This window comes from Taurulus bubalis (assembly GCF_910589615.1).
Source record: "Taurulus bubalis genome assembly, chromosome: 5".
Lineage (NCBI taxonomy): Eukaryota > Metazoa > Chordata > Actinopteri > Perciformes > Cottidae > Taurulus > Taurulus bubalis.
The window spans coordinates 28,836,607-28,861,371 of record NC_136593.1 but is presented as its reverse complement, the minus strand read 5'-3'; the positions used below and the strand labels follow the sequence as shown (position 1 = coordinate 28,861,371).

The window sequence follows — 24,765 nt, the reverse complement described above, 5'->3', positions numbered from 1 at the left end:
ATGAAAGGGTTGGGAACCAACCGTAACAGACACCTGTCTGACTCCTGTGACCCTTCCTCCGGCCTTCCAGAGGCCCTCTACTCTCAGAAGACCAGCACTCTCTCACGCAGCCCCTACCTGCTGAGCCCGGCGATGGACCACTACGGCACGATGGACCCCCACCTCTATCCCTCAGCCAACCCGGGATCCCTTTCGCCAGACTGCATGCTGCCGCTCAACAACCAGCTGTCCAACAGCAGCACCTTCCCCAGGATTCACTACAACTCCTACGACCAGTCGGACTTCTCCCCACCTGGAGACAGCATCGGCGGGATAAGCACAGGGACCATGGGCACGTCCATGTCCATGGGCATGGGCATGGGCATGGGAACAGGCATGGGCATGGGCATGGCAGGGCTGAGTGGACGAGCACCTATGATTACGAGTGGCTCGGCAACGATATCGCATCATATGACAAAGAACCAGGCCCCGTCCAGTCTGATGGAGTTTGACAAGCAGCTACCTGGAGGCCGTGACGGGTTCAGCACGCTGCAGTTTCATCGGTCGTCCGCTGTCGCCGCTGGAAAGCAGCACACGGACAGTCCTGGGCGGATCCGCTACATGCTGCACTCGGTGCAGAAACTCTTTGCAAAGTCCCAGTCACTGGAAAGCCATAACATGAAAGGGAATTTCAACGGACGCTCCACCGGCAGTGGCGGAGGCTCGTCCGGCACTGAAGACGGAGGGAAGCAGAATCGCAGATCCAAAAGTAAAGATCGGGGAACGAAATCAGAGGCGACCGCCAAGCGACGGCCGCGCTCCAACATGTCCGGCTACTGGAGCTCAGACGATTTGGACAGCAGCGATTTGAGCAACTACCACAACACCATGGCCATGGTGACTCTGGGCCGCCCGACCGGCCACGACAGTCAGGCGGCGCAGACCAGGTACATCCAAAGCGGCTACAACACCATCAGCTCCTCCAAAAGCAGCAACGACATGAAGTACCAGACGCTCACCGGGCCTGGGCCCGCAGGAGGCCGGGGGCAAGGTGGAGCGGGAAGAATGGTCATGAATGATAACGACTATATGAAAGGAGGGTCCTGGTCCACGCTGACCATGGGTCAGCCGAGACCGGTGATCCAGAAGGGCTCAGCGACTCTGGACAGGTCCATGCTCAAGTCCAAGTCCTGCCAACCCGAACTACCTTGCAACTACCTGCAGGTTGGACGAAGGGTGAGTAGGCCTGAAGTGAATGCAGAGCTTGACATTTGACATGTGTGCTAACTATCAAGCGCTATAATACAGCGATAAAGGGAAAAGGTTAAAGCGTCTAACGACTCGTTGTGTCCACTCCCTGCTGTCTGCAGGGCGATTGGAGCAGCACGTTAGGCCGCAGCGGAGCCGCCAATGAAATCCCGTGTCGACGGATGCGCAGCGGCAGCTACGTGAAGGCCATGGGAGACCTGGAGGACAGCGACGACTCGGAGGGAAGCCCCAAACCCTCGCCAAAATCCGCCGCTCGTCGCCAGAGCTACCTCAGGGCCACGCAGCAGTCTCTGAGCGACCAGTTACCCCAACGCAAGTAAGACCACGGATGCTTTATCATGCAGTGCATGTTCATATTCAAGCGTAAGGGAGACAGCCTCATGAACTTGTTCTACCCCAACAATTTAATAGGAGAAAATTGCAAATGGTTTGCATTCCCATACTAAATGCTGATTATCTCCTCAACCCCAAGGTCTATTTGAATCATTTAAAATATACAGAAAAGCCTTGTGAACATAGATAACAAGTCCATATATGTGTTAGTGGTATATTAGTGTATGAAACTACATAGAAAAGGAAAACAAATATATATATATATATATATATATATACATATATTAAAAAACTACATTTGCGAACGCATATTTCAGCCATAAGTAAGTAAAAAAAAAAATTGCTGGACATAAATAGCAGTGTTGTGCGCATCTTAGCAAAGGTTTATTGGTGGATTCAGTAGACTCTAAGGATTCAAAAACTGTATGGTAATCCTGTGTAGCTATCGATATGAAAAGTCATATTTTCCAAAATAGGGGTGCTCTCCCAAGTCACTCTCGAGTCCCTTCGAGTCATATTTATGGTTTATGCTAATATTCATTGTGGAATAGTGTCATAAACATGAAATATTGACTTATATTGACTTGTAAGGCCAGGATTTCTTTGCTGTGTCAGAGGCCCACATATGGAGCGGTAGGGCTTGGGAGATCGATGAAGACCTTCGACGAAGGGCAGAGCCCCCATTGTTTGGGGCTCTGGGGTTAATAAGGTTTTAAAGACACAATCCGTGGTCCAAATGTAAACTAATGCAGCCACATGATCCACATTCAGAACACCAGATTGTAACCTTCTATCAGCAGGAAACAGGTTATTGTTTTGTAGAGACGAACATGAGACACTTATGAACGTTTTCTGATGCCATTACAAGTCTGTTTACCTCAGTAAAGTTTGCTAGAAAAACTATAAAACAGACTTTTATTTTCAACCACAATCAGTTAAGAGATAAGCAAGTGTTTAATTGCTTGATGCATAACTTAAAGGCCTTATATCCGGTTTGAGATATACTGTTCTTGGGTTAAAAGATAACCTTTTAAAATGTGTGGCTATGAAAAGTGTTGCTTTTCAGGGCTCATGAGAATACTCAGTTCTGAACACGCCTTCTCAACAATCAGCAGAAAATAAACACGCCACTCTTTTCTGGACGTACAGGAAAGAAACTACACGCCCAGCTTCAGTGTGACAGTGAAGACACACACACACACACACACACACGCTGCGCTAACTCATGCATAGAATGAAGTGCTGTCAGACCCCCTGTGGTCGTGCACACGCCACGTAGCTCAGCTGTGATCTACCGTCCCGCTGTTGGACCCACACAGAACCAGCTCCTCGACATCACCGCGGTGTAGTTTACATAACATGACGCCGGCTTTTGTTTTCACTCAACCAGTAAATCACCACCAATCCGCCCGGCTCTGCGGCTGACTGGCATCGCGCCTCACTTGCCTTTAGATCACACGCTTTCTGAAGCAGACACATTGCGCAATATGTCTGCTGTGCAGGCGCAGTGGGACAAAGCGGAGTCGACGGAAAACGACAGAAAACGCATTCGCAATCTTTCATTTGTGTCTCAATGTTGAGCAAACGCAAGCGTCGTGTTTTATCATGTGAGGAACAATCACAAAACACTTTCTATGTTTCCATTTGAAATGACTGCATGTTTATCAAGGTCAGAGAGCAAACTACAACTTTTTCAAACTTATTAGTCTATATATCTTTGTTTTGAGCCATAGATGTTCACGCTTTCGCAAACTCCACATTATTTTGGATGTGTTTTTTAATTCATTTCTTTTATCGTCACTATAAGTGAATGGAGGTGTGCTTTCAGTTTTCATCAGCACATGAATATTATAATCCCCTTTCAGTGTTCTTCAAAGTAACTCCAGAGATTAAACACTTTAAGACCATTTCTTTGTGACAAACCCTTCTCTAAAGCAGCTCTTGTTGTTGTTGTTTTGGAGTTATAAATATTAAATATCAGCCGCACTACATGCAAACCCGTCATGCACATTTCTGGTTGGATCAGAGGAGTACTGATTTAAGGTTTCATTCCCCCGAAACAAGGAGGCGTCGTCCTGAGAAACCCCCGACATGCACATCAAATATGTCAAGTCCGTTTGAAGTCTTATGTTTAGAGGATTATGGATTTATTCTTCCCCGAATGCGTGAATGACTAACCCTACTCCCGATCCCCGACCACCCGCTCTCTCTCGCTCGGCTCCAGCCTGGCTGGCATGAGCAGCAGAACCCTGGACTACAGCTCTCTGCAGGGCGAGCTGCAGGGCGAGCTGGACGCCCTGTGGTCGCCCCTCCACAGTGTGTCCTCTCTGCACCAGCTGGGCAGGTCAGTGAGCAGGTCAGTGGTGTAGGTCAGTGAGCAGGTCGGTGGGAGGCCTGTAAGCCCGTCTCAGGAGCGCGGTGCAAAACGCTTTCCTCTCATTGGATCATTTGTCACCAATGACTTTTCCACCGCCCGCCTCAGACGCTGTAAAGTCAGCGGCAACTCCAAAATGCAGATTCATGCCCTGCTGCTAACAACTGCCAGCCTCCTTCTGCTTGTACATACCATCTGCCCGGTGCTTTCAGCAGAGAAGTACACTGCTCCAATGGAGCATGGCATGGTGGCTCACCGGCATGCTGCTGCCACTGTGTGCCAACAAGGGAGATGCAAACTAAATGAAAATGTGACTTTAGAGCTGCAGTTGGATGAAACGTAAACTGCTCTTTGGCTCCATGGTGGCACAGAGGGCTGGAACACATGCGCCGCTTTGCATGCCCAGATGTTACAATGGCTGATGCCAAAATGAGATGAGAAGGATTTGGATTCACGATGACTCATGAATGAAAGTGGAAATGAACGGGGAGAACTTGAATGACAACCTTATCCTCCATTTATCTCTCTTTCAATTTTGGGGTTTTGCTGATCATTCATTTTTCTCCCTTCTGCCTCCCCGTCAGCCTACATTAACATCAACTTGTCTTTTCCCTGAATATGTCCTCATGCGCTCCTTATATTTCACATCCTTAACACGTCTCTTTTATCTCTTTTATCTCATTCTACCTCTTCCTAGCTGTCTTCCGTCTCTCAGAGAGCTCTCCAATAACCGCAGCCTGGACAACCTGGACTGCATCGGCGGAACCGTCTCCTCTTCGCCGCACTGGGACGACGATGACTTCAGCCAGGCCTGCAGCACCTTGGGCCGGCGCAGCTGCCTGGGACAGGTGAGCGCTTACCTGGACGGGACAGACAGAGAGAAACATATTTAGTGTTCAGCCTCTGACGGATGTGTCTCTCGTGTCTCTCTTCCTCTCATTAGTTCAGCAGATATCTTTGTAATGACTTAAGAATACATTTCATGACTTGGCTCTGAGCAAACTCTCTACTTTCAGATCAACCGTCGGTTTCAAAGCCTCCAGCCACCGACACTCATTTCCGTGGTATAATTAGCATTTTTCTCAGATACCGCTTGAATGACAGTCATAAAATGGGCTTCCTCTGAACACAGAATCTCTATTTTCCAAATGTAGCTCACACTAATGTTATGAAGCTACGAGCCAAATGAATGACTTTGGTAGTTGTAAGTCTGATGTATCTGCTGGCATGAGAGCTATTAGCCTCTAAGGTCACTGAGATGATGAACAACTAGCGGAACGGCTCTGATCTTTTTCAATGAACTGCTGGAGTGAGGCAGCGCCGGCTTTTAGTGGGATTTACACCCAATCTCATGACACATTACAACACGTTTGTCCAATATACAAATTTATTGTTTTGATTTTGCACGCTCAGCAGCATGCCGAAACGTTTCATGTGCATTATTATAATTTAGATTATTGAGGTCAAGTTGTACGACTTGGAACAGGAGCTTAATAATCAGAACAAGTGGAAATCACCCGTCCCCAAAATTGAACAAAACTTTCTCCTGCACCACTTTATATTCCTTGGCTACCAGTGAACCATCACAATAACGTCACATGTTTAACTCCTACTCTGTCAATCAACACAATAAAGCCATCCTCTTCAAAAGAAGCCTCAGAAAGAGCATGCAGTGCTTGTGTACGACTCCTCAAAGCGATGTCTCTTGGCTTTTCTTTTGTATTCTCCTGTATTCTTCCTCCTGCACGGTCAGTTAGACTTTAGAGTATTCCGCTGAAGAAGCGAAGCCTCAAGAGGCGAGGAGATGAAGACACTGGGAAAGATTTGTTGTTTTAAAATAGTTCTGCGTTATGTTTTGATGCTTTTAATGGTTTTATGTGAAGCACTTTGAATCGCCTTGTTGTTGAAATGTGCTAAACAAATACATTTGCCTTGCCTTGTAAGAAATGTCAAAGAAATGAAAATGCATGTAACAGATGACCTGACAGCCCATCCAGAAACACACTGAGGAGGAGTACCACTGGTTTCACTGAAGAGCACTCCTTCTACCTCCTTCTACCTGTTGCCACTTCCACTGTTAAGCAGTCAGCGGGGCAGTTAGTGGTCCCAGTTAGTGGACCCAGTTAGTGGTCCCAGTTAGTGGACCCAGTTAGTGAACCCAGTTAGTGGTCCCAGTTAGTGGTCCCAGTTAGTGGACCCAGTTAGTGGTCCCAGTTAGTGGTCCCAGTTAGTGGTCCCAGTTAGTGGACCCCTCCAGCGCTGGGAACAGTGACTGGGATCCAAATGACCCACTCATGCGCTGCTGGTGTCCTTACTGCTCCTGTCTCTGCTCTCTCCAGCTGCGGGACCTGGACCTGAGTCACTATGAGGACCGCAGCTCCGAGTCCACGTTCAGAGACTCGCGTTCCCACTCCCAGGACAACCCGGAGCCTCTGGACCTGCCCATGCCGACGTGCTTCCGGTCCCGCAGCCACAGCTACCTGAGAGCCATCCAGGCCGGCTGCTCCCAGGACGACGACACGGCCTCCATGGACTCGGGCTGCTCGCCGCCTCCCATCGACACCACTGTTCGCACCTACAGCTCCAGCTCTGGTGAGTCACTGCCGGGAAACTAGCCATGCAAATGTATTTATTTTAATTCACAAACCATATGAAGTGGCGTCTTGGACTTCTTACTATGAAGCATGTGTTAGCAAACTGTGAACTGAAGGCCTTCTTTTTTACATACGCAATATGTTTAGTGCAAACCTGTTTGGGTTATTCATTTGGTTTAAGCTTTAAAGATTTGTTATAACTGTGATCCTGCTCCAGAGGGCCACATGGGCCACATTATTGGCCTCAGTTGTATTTCTCATGACATGACTTTGACTGCTCTTCAGTGCCTTGGTCCTGGGTGGGCGCTAGTCCTCCAACAGGCACACAGCAGCACATTAGCTCAAATGCAGCCTCTTTTGCCCATGCCAGACGGCCTTTCTACACAGTGGAAGACATGGAAAGAGCAGTTTGGCTCTTACCTGATAGCCACTGGCTTGGACAAAGCCCCAAAGGAGAAACAGCTTGCAATTTTTCTTCAGCGTTTTGGGACAGACAGACAACGCATCCTACCCCCACACACAGGTAACAACCGAAACCAGATCATCTGCCCTCTTTCTTTCCCCCAATCAGTTTACCACACCAAGAAAAAATAAACAATGACAACTAACTATCAAGACAAGCTTAATCAAAAAGAGACGCTTTGTCATTGAAACTGCTTTTTACTCTGGTGTTGCCTGCTCCTGTTCATAAAGGATATTATGATATTATGATGTGCATCTGCTGGGTTGATTATTACCAGGAGTCTCCACCAAGTGGCGCTGTTCCCCATAGTAGTCAAAGAGACGTCCGCGCTTGTGCTGCCTTCAGGATGCTCGAACGTTTCACTCTCCATTCTGATATTGCTGAAGATCCCAAACACATTTAGGGGGAAATGAAGACTTTGATGTTATTTGAACGTTTAGTTTATAGGAGAAAATACACTCAGGCCCCTTTTATCAAAATTGTAAATCAGGATTAAAATGTGTTGCTCTGAATTGTTTAGATTTGTGTTTTTTTGTTGTATGGAATAATATGTTAAGATCAAAGAATCCTTAGGATTAGTCCCACAGCGGGGAAATGTACAGGATAACAGCACATACAGAAAAGTGCAAACAAGAGACATAGTAAAATAAATCAAAACAGTAAAGCATATTAACTAGTAAAGTAAAAAAAAAAGGTCAAAAAGATCCACAATAACTAAAATATAACTTCGTGGTTCATCAATAATGGGTATAATTATTTTAAAAAATCACAAAAAATTACAAAACAACAAATACTCTACTACAGTATCCACGTTGTTATTAAATGGCCTCATCAAAAGTGCACCAAAAGCACCATAATGACCTTTAGGTCAACTAATCAGACGGTGAAGCTCGAGTGTCCGAGGCGGCCCTGAAGGCATCAGGAGACCCGCCTCCCCGGCTCTCCTCCGGCGCAGAGGCCGGGGACGGACACTCCGGCTGCAGCGGCGCGCGAGGTAATTAGTCTCCTGCAGGACACCGCTGTGCAGTGTGCGTGCGTGAGTGTGTGCGTGTGCGTGCGTGTTACCGTGCCCGGCTGCAGGGTAAGTGTTTAACCCGTCATTGCTGTCGTGTTTAACGTTAGTTGTGTCGCTCCGTGTGTTTGCGTGTCCTCCAGCTGTCCGGCAGGAAACCACGTTGTGTTGTGATGTTGTAAATAACACGTAAAGTCCCCTTAAGTGATGTCTGTATCACAGATACCTGAACTTAGACAGGGTTATGACGCTCATGGAAAACCTGGACAAGTCATGGAATTAAAACATTTCCAGGCCTGGAAAAGTCCTTAAAAAATTAAAATCCCCGAAGTGTTGTAAAAGTCATGTACATGTGTTATATTCATGTGTTCATGAGTTTGAAATAATGAATATGCTTTTAAAAGAAAGACTCAAAATATAAGCAGGCATACATACAGGCATCTATATAAATGATTATTCTTTTAATCAAACTATTGTCTCATTCATTTGTGTCATTTAAGGTTTACTGTATGCTTTGTGTTCTCATTGTTAGTTTAAATACTACATTTACTCACTTTTTACTGTTTACACCCAGACTTCACTAAATGCTTGTAATGGACATTTGGCTTAAAGTCATGGAAAAGTCATGAAATCCATTGGTCAGAATGTGTATGAACCCTGAGGAATCTACTTGACCCAATGTGTCTTTAAGAAGTATTCTGGGATGTCCAGCATTAAGCAAAGCAGTGTGCAGAGATCACTTTATGAATTATTGAGCATTTATTGAACATGGATTATGAAATCCCATGTCAGAGTCAGAATCAGCTTTATTGGCCATGTTGGTTTACACACACATGGAATTTGTCTCCGGTTACATGTTGCTCTTACACACAATATACAAAATTACATTAAGAGGCAATTAAAGACAACAGTAGTGGAAAACGATTGTACGGAAGTGTTGTTGTTGTTGTTGAAAGCTTTCATGTGACAGTGCATTGGAACAATGGATGATGGCTGCAGGTCGTCTGTCTCTGGCTGCTGACTGATGAATCATACAGACGGGTCAACTGGCAGGCAGCAGGCGACTTGGCAAGCAGCACTAAACTGTTAACTAACGCCACCAGCCCTTTGTGTGTCATTGTCCAGCTCCAACCGACACACACACACACACACACACACACACACACACACACACACAGTGCTGCTTTGAATAGGTCAACAGGCTTTGTAACACTGCTGGACCAGAACTCCTCCAGAGCGTCTCATGTGCCGTCTGAGAGGTCTGACTGTTACATAATGAAGAAGTGAAATGATGCATTCTGTAATGTGACCATGAGGAAATTAATCTATTACAATTTACAAAGATAAACGATTTAGATCAAAGTTTGTTTACTGAATTATGGCTAAAAGCCACAAATGCTTATATTTCATCTGTTATCACAACATTCTTACTAAGTAGGGGCTCCGTTTGACACTTTTGAACATCCCTGCCCATTTCTGTCATAATTAGGCAAAATATTTCAAACCTGATCTTGCATGTCGGGCTCTAACTCCCCCTCCACACAAACCTGCTGACCTGCTGGTAACAGGGAGCAGATCTCTGCGCTGCGCGTTGCTCATCGAGGGTTGAAGTGTCTTTTCCTTCAGTGTGTGAGTATTAAGCCCAGATATAATCTGTTGGGATGCAGTGAGCTGGTCTTGAACCAACAACAAGCCCACTGTCCAGATGGCATGAGCACAGCAGAGCTCATGCCCACTCCAGACTCTCATTCTGGCACAAAGCATCTGTCTCTGTTGTTGGATTCCCTTCTGCAGAGCAGCTCCTGCAGACGCATTCAGCTCATTTAAGAAGAGGAAGTCTTTGGCTTCAGGTCCATTTCTAGAGCTCTTTTTGTGGCACTGGTGCTGTGAGTTTAGGTGAAGGAAAGGCTGCGTCCTCACTGGTTATACTGGTCCTCACTGGTTATACTGGTCCTCACTGGTTATACTGGTCATACTGGTCCTCACTGGTCATACTGGTCCTCTCTGGTCATGCTGGTCCTCTCTGGTCATACTGGTCCTCACTGGTCCTCTCTGGTCATACTGGTCCTCTCTGGTCATACTGGTCCTCTCTGGTCATACTGGTCCTCACTAGTCCTCACTGGTCCTCTCTGGTCATACTGGTCCTCACTAGTCCTCACTGGTCCTCTCTGGTCATACTGGTCCTCACTAGTCCTCTCTGGTCATACTCGTCCTCACTAGTCCTCTCTGGTCATACTGGTCCTCACTAGTCCTCACTGGTCCTCTCTGGTCATACTGGTCCTCACTGGTCCTCTCTGGTCATACTGGTCCTCTCTGGTCATACTGGTCCTCTCTGGTCATACTGGTCCTCACTAGTCCTCACTGGTCCTCTCTGGTCATACTGGTCCTCACTGGTCCTCACTAGTCCTCTCTGGTCATACTGGTCCTCACTAGTCCTCTCTGGTCATACTGGTCCTCACTAGTCCTCACTGGTCCTCTCTGGTCATACTGGTCCTCACTAGTCCTCACTGGTCCTCACTGGTCCTCACTGGTCCTCTCTGGTCATACTGGTCCTCACTAGTCCTCTCTGGTCATACTGGTCCTCACTCGTCCTCACTAGTCCTCACTGGTCCTCTTCCCAGGAACTGGTCCACACACAATGTGTTTAATGCTGGCACAGCCATACATGTTGGACTCTAAAATATAATCCCTTTGCTTCACTTAAAGTTCTGTTTATACAACTTTCATTTTTTTAGTTTGGGCAATTATGCAATTATTCAATTAGCAGTTTCACAGCTGGGATCTGGGAGGTGGCATAAGCAGTAGCTAGCAGCCACAGTACAGTGTGTTCAGTAAACCAGGTGGTTACACCTGTTTGAAACTTGTCTGATCCCTCATGTGGTTGTCCTGTGATGCATTAGTGACGGGACATAAAGTCCATGAAATAATTGTAATTAAACACAAAGTACAGCGCAGGATGATTGGATTGTAATTAGTTTGAGTCTAAGTGTGTTAAGTCACACACTAAGTATTGCTGCATGTTAACCCGATGACATGGAAGGTGCTGGGATAACCAAAGATGTTAGAATGATCCTGAAGGAGCATGAATGTCTGACCACATGCCAGGGTTGTTACGGTCATGGAAAACCTGGAACAGTCATGGAGTTTTAAAATGGTTATTTCCAGGCCTGGAAAAGTCCTTGAAAAAAAAATATCCCCAAGGTTTAGTAAAAGTCATGTAAATGTGTTATATTCATGTGTTCATGACGTTCATTTACGCTGAGTTTGAAATAATGAATATGCTTTTAAAAGAAAGACTCAAAATATAAGCAGGCATACATACAGGCATCTATATACATGTTTATTCTTTTAATCAAACTACTGTATGTGATGACAAAATAAAGTAGGTTATTGTTACCTCTTGGTCATCTGTAACATTGCCATGAGCTAAAATCATCTGATAGTTTTTGCCCGGCTCGTTTATTGCGTCCAGCTCGACTCCTCCGTCTCCGGTCTAATCTCAGAGGCAGCTGTCAGCTATGCATGTAGGGCTCGTTTTGGTGGACCAAGCAGATTCTGTGGTATTAAGACTTGAGGGGGAATTCAGTTCAGACTGACGGGAGCATGATGTGACACACAGTCAGTGATGATGACATCAGCAACAATCCTATTCTGCCCAACATCTCTCTGTCATGAGAGACGTGGACATGGGAACGCTGTCTCAGCAGGTTTACCAGGGCAAAGATGGCGGTCAGAGGCCGGCGGATCATCCATGGTGAGCTGCTACTAGGCTACGTTTAGTTACGTTTAGCTACAGTGGTACGAAACTGCAGGTCTGGATGTCAGGAAGCCGCTCTGGTCGACTCGTCTTTGTATCCGTCTTGCGGACGTCAGCGACGGCAGATCTGACTCTCAGACTGGGTTTCCGTCTTTAAGACGTGTAGCTGAAGGTGTTCCAACAAGCAAATCATCCCAGTGAGCGTATTGCCAGCTTATTATTTACAATTAGGGCTGGGTGTGTCTGTCTGTGATGTCTGTGTGGATTTGAAGGCACGGTGACGGTCTGGATGTGAGCCAACCTGGGTGTTGTCTGCTCCATTAAAGGTGAAGCGTTCATGGGAGCAGTTTGCCGTTTAGTGGTTCAGCCGATGCCAGCGCTCATCTGACTCAACCTGGTTTGGTTAAATATCAGCAGACTGCAAGTTCAATAGTGCGCATTACTAAATAAAAGGGGTTCAAACCCATGAAAAGACTTGGTTACTCTTAAAGAAGCTGCAGGTGGAGCAGTTCTCTGTGGAACCGTTGGAGCGACTGCAGCGTGTTGCGGTGGGACTCAGGTGAGCTGTGACAGGTGAGGCTCCACTGATGCTAAGCAGCGGATAACAATAAACAACCGCTCTTTTGTTGGCGTGTTTCTCTGCAGCTCGCATGTTTGCTGCGAGGCCGTTTCTAAACCCTCGAGGGCCGCAGCGCTCATGTCGGCTTCGTGCTGTCAAGTCGTTTCCTTTTGCACGACACCGCAGGAAACTGTGATTATTGATCACAACCCCAGAGTCTATGACGGTGTGATTCATGTGCAATGTCACAAATCTGGTGATTTATGTATTTGGGGGCTTTTGGTTCACAATGGTTGAGCTTTACAGAAAGATATAGGCTTTCACATTCTAATGGAAGTTGCATCATAATGCACAATCCATGTAATTTCATTAGAAAATAACAGTAATACAGTCAAGAGAGTCTTTAGAAACGCTTCTGCTACGGTTTCATCTATAATCTAGTAATAGACTATGATGGTCTTAACTGTCCCACTGATATTATGATTATGATGTGGTCTGCACCATGAAATGATGTCAAGGACATCTAGTATTATCTGTATTCACACATTAAATGATTATTAAATCAATATAATAGCAGGCTGATGAAGCAGCTTGTGCTGTAATAACCAATCTTATTTAAGAAGTACTTTATTTCTCTCAGTTCCTCCTCAGGTTCCATCTGCTCTCCACGGTGTGGTGTTACATAAAGCATCTGTTTCCATTACAGAACCTGTTTAGGTGCTTTAACGATGTACACAGCGTCTTGATCGACGGCATCAGAGGCTCTTTGAGTCGTCATATAATCTATCTGCACGATACTACCAGCCATTGTTTTCACCGAATGAGTCATGGTGGCAGAACGAGGCCCTCAGACACCTTGTGGAGCAGAAAGCACCCCGAGGTGGTTCTGAGTGCTTTGCCTGGTGTTTATCTGTCTGTCTGTGTAAGATGCAGTCTGGCAACTTCCCAGGTGAGGAGTTGAGGTCAACTGAAGGTCGAGTTTGAAGAAGCGGTCCGTGGGGCCGTAGAACATAGGGATCCCGTCGCGAGGTCGTCTGTGTATCCTCAGCTGCACACGGTTGTAATGTGGCCCTCCTTCATGTTTTATTTGTGGTCCATGAACGTGATCTCCTCTGATTCACCGTGTGTGTCCCCGGCTGAACTAGATGTTTATCTACTTCAGCCTGTAGGGGGCGTCCCGTTGACCTCATCAGACAACTGATTGGCTGAACGATGAGATGAGTGATGCGTAGTGAAATAATGTAGTGGGGCGTTCAGGGGACATGGATGATAAACTGTGATGTCATCACGTATACCCACAGTCACACTGTAAGGAGCTCAGCTGCAGATGTTTAACCTCTATAGGCCGCCATGTGACATGAAGCTAAGCATCGTAGCATAATCCAACATTAACAAAGCTTAGTACTTAGTGTCGATGGTTTTTGGTGGCTCCTCCGGCTTTGTGTGTGTGTGTGTGTGTGTGTGTGTGTGTGTGTGTGTGTGTGTGTGTGTGTGTGTGTGTGTGTGTGCGCGCCTGATTTTAATTCACCTCCGTGCCGATGTGGGATTGTTGGTGATTTTATTTTTCCACTTTTCGGGACGCCTCTCTGATTTTACTGGTGTATTCCAGCTAGTGCACGATCATCATGTCCAAACTAGTTCACCAGAACAGTAAAAGCACAATAATAAATCAATAATAAAGCAGCGAACAAGTACTCCCAATGTGAAGATATTGTGGTTACCGTAAAAGTCGGGTTACAAGCCGCTCCCACCTCCGGTCAGTGTCCCGCTGTAGCAAGCTCGGAAGAGCGCTGCTGCTAGCGCTGCTGCTAGCGCTGCTGCTAGCGCTGCTGCTAGCGCTGCTGCTAGCGCTGCTGCTAGCGCTGCTGCTGCTGCCACTGCCCGCGTCCCCTCTGCCCAAGTCGGGTGTCGGGGCTGGTCCCGCTACCTTCGGTGGTTGTTGGGGAGCTAGCGGAGAGCTAGCGGAAGTTACCGGTGAGCTAGCGGAAGTTAGCGGCGAGCTAGCGGAAGTTAGCAGCGAGCTAGCGGAAGCTAGCATGAGCGCTAGCTGGCTACAGCGGGGAGCTAACGGGGACACTGACCGAAGGTAGTAGCGGCGTGTAACCCGACTTTTACGGTAATAGCGTTCACTATGTGCTTTGTTTCCATCGTCGGGCGCTCATGCGTTCCATGACGATGTCATTGAGTTCACTCTGCCGGGACATGTTATGGTAAAACATCTTTACCTCCGTCATTTGTAATGCTTCAACCTTTATTTCTTTCTCTCTCTCATGTATTTTCCTTCCTGGTTCCCCTCCCCTTCTTCCCTTCTCCAGTCTCCACCTGCATAACCACCTGTAAGAAGGCAGCGCCTCCTCCGGTGCCGCCCCGCACGACCTCCAAGCCCTACATCTCCGTGACGGTGCAGAGCAGCACCGAGTCGGCCCAGGACAACTACCTGGACCAGCAGGACCGGCGGTCGGAGGTCAACAGCCAGTCGAGCCACGCTCACAGCAACTCCTCCGACAGCCTGGACAGCACCCGTGCCAACAGCCTGGCCCGAGGTCTCACCCGCCTCCCGCACATCATCCCCACTCCCACCGCCGTCCCCAGGGAGCCGTTCCTACCCGCCACCTCTAATGCTTCCACGGAGACGAGCGACTCCGTAGTGCAGCGAGAATCACTGAGATCAGGACTGAGCAAAGGGAGCCTAGTGGCAGAGGAGCCTCAGGTGGCACCGGTACCCAGACGGAAACTGTCCTCCATCGGCATACAGGTAATGGACCGCTTCTCCAGCTGGGCCGGGCCGCTGCATCAAGAGGAGAGTCTGGAGTGTAGCTAGTTCCGCCTGTTTAAATCCAGGAGAAATATATTTTTCCACACTCGTCCTCTGTGGTGTACGGCTCCGTCTGAGCGTGTCAAACATGTGCTTACAAGCTAAAAGGTCTCCTCAGGGTGAACGGCCCTCTGTCATTAGAGCCGGCTGTACGCTGCAGACCTGCACATCAGCATAACTCACTCATGCTGCGTTCACACAAAGCGAGTACCAAAAGCGTTGCAAAATATTCCGGCGTAGATTACATGCAAAGTCAATGCACAGACGTGAATGGTTGCGTAAAAGCAAATTTTCCACCGGGCGGCGCGAATGAGGTGAAAAAGCATTGTGAATTTGGTGTGAACGCAGCATCAGGGTGAGCGGTAATCGTGACACTTATTAATTAAATTATACAGAACGTCCCTCATCATGTCATCATTCTTTTAAATCACTTCTTAAAACCCATTCTTATATAATTGCTTTTAAGTCGTCCTTTTATGATCTTTTATGATCTAGGATGCAGTTCTTTTTTTCCCCTGGTTTTGTTTGTATATTTTATTTACCATAAAAGTCGGGTTCCAAGCCGCTGCTAACTCCGGTCAGTGTCCCTGCTGTAGCAAGCTAGGAGCAGCGCTAGCTAGGAGCAGCGCTAGCTAGCAGCAGCGCTAGCTCCCCGTTGCTGCTGCTACTGCCCGCGTCCCCTCTGCCCAAGTCGGGTGTCGAGCCGGGGCTGGTCCCGCTACCTTCGGTGGTTGTTGGGGAGCTAGCGGAGCGCTAGGGGAGCGCTAGCGGAAGTTAGCGGGGATCTAGCGGAGCGCCAGCTGGCTACAGTTGGGAACTAACGGAGACACTGACTTTTGTAACCCGACTTTTACGGTATTTGTTTGTTTGTTTTCTACTCCATTTGCTCTTTTTGTTTATTTGTTTGGTTTTGTTTTATTCATTGCCTTTATGATCCTTTTTGTGAACCAGTATTTAAGTTATGTCTATGCTTTGCTTCTCTGTAGAGCACTTTGTAAACTTTGTATTTAAAAGTGCTATATAAATAAAGTTATTATTATATTATTATTAGAGCTGGCTGTACGTTGCAGACCTGCACATCTACATAACTCCCTCAGGGTGACCGGTCATCCTGACACTTATTAATCGAAAACCAAGCACAAAATTATACAGATTCTGGTGATTTGGTTTATTACTCGTAAAATTAAACCCCTTGCTTAATTATACTCCTACTAGCTGGAGTTAAAGGCCTGCGAAATCATTGGTGCCAATAAATGAGTTCCACTGTTTTTACGCTTCATCTGTTCTCAGGTTGACAGCATTCAGGAAGTCCCGCGGGAGGAGACCCCGCCACTGGCCCGGTTCCAGTCCATCGGAGTACAGGTGGAGGACGGTTGGCAGTAAGTCCTCTTCCTGTCCTTGTAACAACGTGAGGAATTTACATTATAGCCACACACACTGCTCTGACCGTTCTCTCCCTTCCAGAAGCCAATGTGAAAACATGTGAATGAAGACTCTCCCTGTGTTGTGTTGGTGGCGTTAACATGATTCCTGGCATGAGTTGTGTTTAAACTCGTCTGCGTATCGTATATCTGAGAGCTGTTTCTGAGTCCCTGCCGCGCTGCTTGTGGTGATGTGAAAGCAGCAGGTTCCTCCTGTGTTCTGTTGGTTCTGCATGCTGCCGTGCTCCTAGTGTTCTGACCCTGACAGACGGCAACAGAACCGGCAGAACTAGAGTTCCTTCCTCGTGTTTTCACCGTGTTGGACCCTCGTGTTGCTCTGTGCTGTTTCCTCAGCTGCTTCTCCACTTTCTCCTGTTTTAAACTCTTCAGTCAGCACTCATCATTTTCATTTTCTGAGCACTTCTAAGCATTTCCTGAGATATAACAAGAAATGGAAATAATGTTCAGCTCCTTTTGTCAACCAAGATCCACTGATACGAGATCAGCTGCATATGATCAATCCTGTTTATGTATATCTGGACTGACCAGCAGGAGGGACTCAAAGCCTTGTGTGTTGTTCGTAATTTGGATATTCTTGTTTTAATATCGTCACCTTCCTAAAAATAATGGCCTAAGCCATGATTTTCTTGCCTAAATCATCTCCTCATGATACTGGTCACCTCTGGTAAAACCTCCTGCATCCTCAGTAGAACAGATCATGTGATTCTACCCCTGTACCCATTTTATTTTGTCTAAATCAAAAGACAATGTGACTTAGGACATTTTACAAGCTTTTCAAGATGGCATTTTGAAGCTAGCATTTAAGCTAGCAATGTAGTTAGCATTTTTGCTAGCTTTTTTGTCAATAAAAATCGAGATAGTATTAGTAATCATAACATAATGTGACCGGTATTAATGTGAAGTCAAAAGACAATTTTACAAGCTTTTAAGAATGGCATTTTGAAGATAGCATTTAAGCTAGCAATTTAGTTTGCATTTTTGCGGAGATTTTTGTCAATGAAAATCTCACTGGAACATAGTATTAGTAATCATAGCATAATGTGACCGGTATTACAGTATGCCTGGTGTGCACTATATTACATTTACTACATTACACACTATATACATTTGGTCAAGTTTTTTGTGTTTTCTGAAAAACCTGAAAAATGACTTTTCATTATTTTAGGACGGTGACGATGTTGTGCTCTTTGCCCCTGCTGCGTAGCCGTGCTCCGGTCCACGTGTAACGGCGAGTGTCGCTCTTTGTTTCAGGCTCAGTCGCTCCAGTAGCATGGCCTCAAAGCAAGAAACAGACTCAGACACACAAGACCTCCCCGTCATCTCCCATATCAATAACGCCAAACAATTTGAGAAGAAAGTCATGGTGAGCAGCGGCTGCCAAGCCGCGAGCGCCCCTCCTGCACACGACTACCTAGACAACGGAGACGCCGCCTCGCCGCCGCCGCCCCGGCAGTTCCTGAACCGCTCCACCACGCGGAGCAGCTCCTCCTCCTTCTCAGAGAGCATGGACCCGGCGCTGGACCCCTCGTCCCTGCCGCCCCCGGACCCCTGGCTGGACAGCGGGAACGGCAGCGGCAGCAGCGTCCCACAGAGCGGGGGCGGCGGGGGCGGCGGTGGCGGCGGGACGCTGTGCCGGAGAGACGGACACTGGTTCCTGAAGCTGCTGCAGGCCGAGACGGGACGCATGGAGGGCTGGTGCCAGCAGATGGAGCAGGAGACCAACGACAACCCGCTGTCAGAGGAGGGTAAGGCGGGCGGGAGGCTGGGGAGCGGCACACTGTGGGGATCGGTGCACGCTCCAATCCTGGTTATTACCTTCCCAAAATATTCATGCAAGGCACGTTTATGTGTAGAGCACATTTCAACAACAAGGAGATTCAAAGTGCTTCACATAAAACCATTACAACATCAAAACATAATGCAGAGAAAACAGGATTTAAAAACAGTTAAGAACATTCATTAAAACATTCAAACAGTCAAAAAGCAAATAAAAAATGGAATAAAAGTTGCAGTGCAGTTTAAGAAATATTTTTTTATAATTTTTATATTTTCTTTACTGGATTTTTAATTGTTAATATACAATCCATATATATTTCACTGATAATATCCAATTCCACTCTTTAGGTTTCCTCTACAAGTAGTTCATGTCCATTTACTATTTAATCTACTCTTTTTAATTTAATTTAATTTAATTATTTGACCCAGAAAAAAACAGAAAAGCCAAATGGTCAGTCGCAGCGTTGCTGCCGAACCTCTGAATGACCCCTGCGTCTTGAGCTGCTGTCTGACCTCTGACGGGGTTCTGAACCCACAACCTCTCTCAGACTCTCAGCCGGGAGCGGATGAGGCGGTAATACCTGGTCGCCACACGAGCAGCCGGTAAGCTGCAGAATTACACAAATCTACTCTGGAACTGATTAAACCTCCAGATTAGATCAGTGCTCCAACATCAGCAAGTGAACACACACACACACACACACACACACACACACTGTACACATAAACAAACTTTGGATGCTCAGTTGTGTGTGTGTGTGTGTGTGTGTCTGGTCGGTATTAAAATGTGATGCAAATCTGTACTCCAGAGCTGGGTCTCACCACACAATAATCATATTGCCATAACTTTGCAATGCAGTGATCAGACAGCGGCTCTGAGTCCGGTGTGGTTCTGGTTCTGCATCGGCCACTCGCTCAGAAAACACCGTTTCTGTGTCTTCCGTAGCGTGACCAACAGGATGAATCATTATGAGGATAACTGTCATGAATCCATGAGCGTCTCTGTTCTCTCTGCAGTGCTCGGTAAGGTCCGCAGTGCGGTAGGAAGCGCCCAGCTCCTCATGGCCCAGAAGTTCCAGCAGTTTCGGGGTCTGTGTGAGCAGAACTTGGTACGTCTGAATCCTCTCTAAGGCGTCACTCTCACGGTCTGCAGGGCGGGACACTGAGACCACGTTGCTGTTGTTTAACTCAACATAATGTGATTTATTTGAGTTACTCTGCCCTCTTCATTATTCACAGACGGCCTGTTCACAGTGTATTAGACCTCCACAAAATAAGGCCCGGTGGCCACCAGCACAAAAAGCAGAAGCTTATCATAAACCCATAATCCATTCCTCTCTGTTGACGTGTTTCACTGGCAATGGCTTTACACAAATGGTTTCTACATTTCTAAATGGATTATATCTGTAATACAATGACCTCATACAGACGTGCGCCCTGTCAATTGGTCAGGCTCGGCTAATTAATCATCTTATATTAATATTTTGCACAGTGCACATGGGTAGCTGTCATGCTTGGCATCATTTAATGTCTGGACATTGAAGAGCAGTGCACAGACAAAAGAATAAAGGGGAAATCATATCTGTAACGATAAACATAGAGGCAGCTGTTTGTGAGCGAGGGTTTAATCTGATGTCACTTTTTAATCTTAATGTCCCACTGGATCCTGAATGATTGCAGTTCTTTTTGTTGACATTATCATGAATGTAATGTCCGGATCAACATGTAGGCTTATGTCTTAGGTCTGTGTTGAAACATGTCTCTCACTAAAAGAGGCAAAGCTCTGTTGTGATCCTTTCATTTGGTCTTGAGATCAGGTTTCAAAAGAATTTCGTTATGAAATGTCTCCCTCTAGTGTTGAATGAGAGAATGTTAGGCAGCGTGTTAGTGATGCAGGGCAGAGGTGTAGTATTATATATTATATATAATGCACCCTCTCTCTCCTCGTTTCCTGTCATCTATCGTCTGTCCACGACATAAAAAAGACATAAACAGAGACGGTGATATCTCAACAGACTAGCATTACTCTAATCTCCCTAAAGCAACACAAGAAACAAGCAATATATACAATATATAAGTATGGACCCCTAATTAGTTTGAACAAGACACAATTCTGCAGAGACATGTGGATGCAATGAAGCAGAATGGATGTGAAGATGTGTGGCACTCCACCCAAAGCTGCTTTTCACAAAATGGACACATCTAGGACAAAGTATTTTTAGAAATATAGCCTAGTTTTCACTTCTTAAATGAAGTTGAGTCAACTTGTTTTCTTGCATTTGTTTGGCCTGGTCCATCACAGTGGTGCAGTGAAAGTAGCCCCAGCCACGTCTTCATGTCCTCTTCACACCCGTTGGGTTTGACACTGAGAAGAGCGGCGTGTGAACGACATGCGACTCAGACGCGTAGTGGGGGAAGGGCGGCGACTCGTTGAGTCACAGCCGCACCGAACGGACGACACCAAACCCAGCAAGGAGCGGACTGAAGCTCCATGTGTATTTATACGTTTCCATTTCAGAGATACGGCATCAGTTTGCACTGCTGCTGAATAATACAAGCATCTCCATCCCGTGCTGCTGCTTCCTCTCCCATCTATGTTATTGATGTCACTACAGCAGTGTCTCTCTCTCCTCCTCCGTCATTGACTGTGCTCTCGTTTCCCCTCTGGGTCAGAATGTGAACGCCACCCCGCGGCCCACAGCCCAGGACTTGGCAGGTTTCTGGGACCTGCTGCAGCTCTCCATCGAGGACATCAGCCTCAAGTTTGATGAGCTCTACCATCTCAAGTCCAATGACTGGCAGCCGGTGCCGCCTGCGGCTGCCGTGCCGTCTGCGGCGGCCCGGCAGCCGCCTGAGCGGAAGGTACTTCCCACCCCTGCTGCCCTGTGCCCTGGCTGGGGTAGGAAAGCCGCCGAAACCGGCCTCTCTCCTCCCACCACCACCACCATTTCTCCCACTTTCCTTTTCTTTTTTTTTACCTCCCTCCCTCTGCGTCGGATGCACTCTTTAACAGGGCCTCCCTGTCCAATACAAAGGGGTCAGAGAGATCCCTTTGGGCATGCATGGAAGAAAAAAACCATCTCAAAGATGTGAAGCCCTGCTTTGAGCATGCATGCGTCACTTCCTGCAGTGAGCATGGTTCAGATGCAGAATGCAGTCTGGCTTTTGCTGCCTCTGTTTGAATGTCTCTCTCTCTCTCTCTCTCTCTCTCTCTGTGGTGTGTGTTTATATCTCTGTAGCTGAGCTGCTCTTTCTGTGTGTGTGTGTCTTGTGATCCCTTTATTGTGCTTTAAGTTGGATCTAATGTTGCCATCAATCCATGTTACCATTTTCATGTCTACAAAAATTGTCATATAAATGACTGTTTTTCTCTCCCAATGTTTATTTGTTCTTACCGGTTGTGTTTCTGTCACCGTTTGTCTGTTTAACACCTGAAGCCACTCAATGTTGTTTCCAGCTTTGCTGTGGATACGATCAGCGTCGTCAACATGTCTTTGTCACAGTCCTGTCTGCCAAAGCTGCCCAGAAGCTCTAGAAGACATTTTCCATGTCAAACATTCTCTCACTGTCTTGTCTCTGTCCTTTCTCATCTGTCATGACTCCGCAGGACGAGGAGAAGGAGGCCGCTTCAGCGTCAAAGAAGCCCGGTAAGGGCCGACCATCGCTGGGCCGCGAGAAGAGCGCAGACTCCTCCTCCTCCTCCTCCTCTTCGGCCTCAGCGGAGAAGCAGAGACACGAGGCTCGCAAGCGGCTACTGGCGGCTAAAAAGGCGGCTTCGTTTCGCCAGAACTCCGCCACGGAGAGCGCGGACAGCATCGAAATCTACGTCCCCGAGGCCCAGACCCGCCTCTGAGGCGGCGGGGGGAGGGGGGGGAGGAGCTAGGGTCGGATCAAAGGACAGATAAGTGTCGCTGAAATACCTGCAGAAAGGAGCGGGAAACGTCTGCAATGCAAATGAGCTCCTCTGAGTAAAGATGGACGGCTGCTGGGGGAGGAGAGGTCCGATTTTGTAGGATTGGGGTGGGGGCGAATTGGGCATTTTTCACACACACACACACACACACACATAGTTATGGGCTGGTCCTGGTGGAATCAAATACTCATCTAAGAAATCTAATTAAATGAAACGTGTTACTTTTGAGGACTTGACAGACTTTGAAGCAGGAGACTCCATAGAAAACCTCAGCTGATGAACTTTTGTCATTTCTTGTTCCTACTCTTGATATCATAAAATTGTTAATAAAGATATTGTTACTATGACAATTATATCCTAAAGCATCTATACGAAGACTGTTTTTAAACGTTGCTCTATCTTAAGATCTATTAAGCGGACGGAAAGCAAACATTCCTGCTCTTCTGTCGCTCTTCCTCTTCCTCTTCCTCTTCCCAGATCATTGGCCATCTTGTAGCTTTGCACAACACCCTGTGGCCATCTCACACACACACACACACACACACACACACACACACGCTGCACTCGCACACATGACAAACTCACACCTATGTATGTCTTCCTTGTATTTATTTGTTTTCTTTACTCATCCTGTGTTTTGTATGAATCCATTTAGATCTGGTTACTATGAATATTTTTGGATTGTCAGATTTTGAAGGGGTATTTATACGGTTCCTAACAAGTGTGTTCTTCAAATGTTCTCGTGTCAAATATTTGCACACCGGTGAGAATCTGTAAAGTTTAGTTTCTTAATGATTTTTAATGAAAGCACATCCCGATAATAACGACGATCTCTCTTTCAGTCAGAATGTCAGCGGCCACAGTGTTATGGAAAATGATTTTGTGTTTGTAACTGCAGATTCAGGAATTTTTCAGTCAGGATTGTTGTTCCATCTGTTTGTTTTAATGCTTCTTTAAGTGCTTTTATTAACCTCAACTCCAACAATCTCAAATGAATGGAGGGCTTTTATTGAAAGAACGCAGCGGGCTGATTATGCAGGGTAACGTGTTATTGTTTGTGCGTCTCGCTGTTATTTAATACAACGCATTTGATTAATTTTGCCTCCCATCACTCAACAAATTCAATCTTCAATTTGTTGCCATTATTGTTTCCCCACATCCAAAAAGTACCTGCACTTTTTTTATTCAAAGAAACACATTTAATTAAAACATTACATACATTAGTCATGTGTTTTCATCATTTATTAAATGTGGCCTGCCTTTTTATTTATTTTTATTTTTTAACGGAAGACTGCATAAGCCAAAGATGAATTCACCGTTTCAAATTCAACTGACTTATTTAGATGTCAGCCGCAGGGAGCTCCACATGACGCTTACTGTGGAGGCGCAGTGGACTGCAGCCACAACCGAGTTGATTTAAGATATGCACTTATCCCCAGAAGATGAACTAGAAACGGCCATCACTACAGCCGAGTAGCGCTCCAGCAGGACAGGTCTCACGTCTGACCTCTAGAGGGCGACAGTGGGTCACTTCTATCAAATACACAGAACATTGTAGTATTCTGTACTGTATGCATGCGAGGGAAAGGCTTTATACGTAGACACACTGTGCATTACACATGTTTCTGAAGCCAGTTCCCTAAACCAAGAGGCCTCTTTGTGTTTAGAGTCTCACACAACCAGACTTCTGGATTCCTCTAAGAAGTGCACGTCCCTGACCGGCCTTGCATCAACTACAGTTGTTGCTCTGTCTTCCACTCCCATTTGGTTCCTTCCAAATGCTAAGCAAACATAACTTCCCCTTCCTAATTAGTTATGGTAAACCAGTACAATGGCTTTGCTCTGGCCGCTGCATTGCCTCGTTCTCACCTACTCTGACCCAAAAATGCAGCCTGAGGCTTTGAATTGGAAAAGTCAGATGCCGACTGTTGGCAAGAGCTTTCTCTTGATGGCAGGCCTTTGTTTGCCTGGGGATGACTCCCAGCAAGGAAAATGGCTCAGGGGTGTCAATAGTCTGCTGTCAATGCCTCCCCCCCTCCATTTTAGTGGGCTGGATAGCGTCGTTAGCACCTGAAGGCCTTTTGTGTGACTCGCACTCAGCCGATGACTTGATTTGATTTGTGACTGCCAGGAAAAAGATGTCTGACAAGTTGTTGTTCTGGACTAAGACGTGGTTTTGATACCTCCAAGTCCAAAAAAACAAAATGATTGACACCTTTTGATACTCTTAATGTCGCGGGTATTGGATATTCAGTCTTAAGACAGAATAAGTCTCGTATAACGTAGCTTGAAGGCAATATATCACATCTCTTTCTCATCTCCAGCCACTGCCAGACTATTTTTAACATTTAACAGCGTTTCATAACATTTCCTTTTCTTCCCATTTGCCACATTTTCGTCTGTCTGCCAGCCTTCCTCACACTAAAGACTAAAGCGCAGGCCTTCCTCACACTAAAGACTAAAGCGGGTCAAAACGCTG

At 46.6% G+C, this 24,765-nt stretch overlaps 1 protein-coding gene across 1 annotated transcript; it reads left to right on the top strand.

Moving 5' to 3' along the window:
• dlgap4b (discs, large homolog-associated protein 4b) lies at positions 1–22,226 on the top strand (the record flags this gene model as incomplete). Its single annotated transcript, XM_079217988.1, has 11 exons — positions 1–1,215; positions 1,350–1,564; positions 3,806–3,925; positions 4,653–4,803; positions 6,295–6,547; positions 14,656–15,095; positions 16,446–16,534; positions 17,849–18,342; positions 19,391–19,482; positions 21,047–21,235; positions 21,981–22,226. The coding sequence occupies 11 exons, from the start codon at positions 1–3 to the stop codon at positions 22,224–22,226; spliced, it is 3,504 nt and encodes a 1,167-aa protein (XP_079074114.1).
• Positions 22,227–24,765: the final 2,539 nt, after the last annotated feature.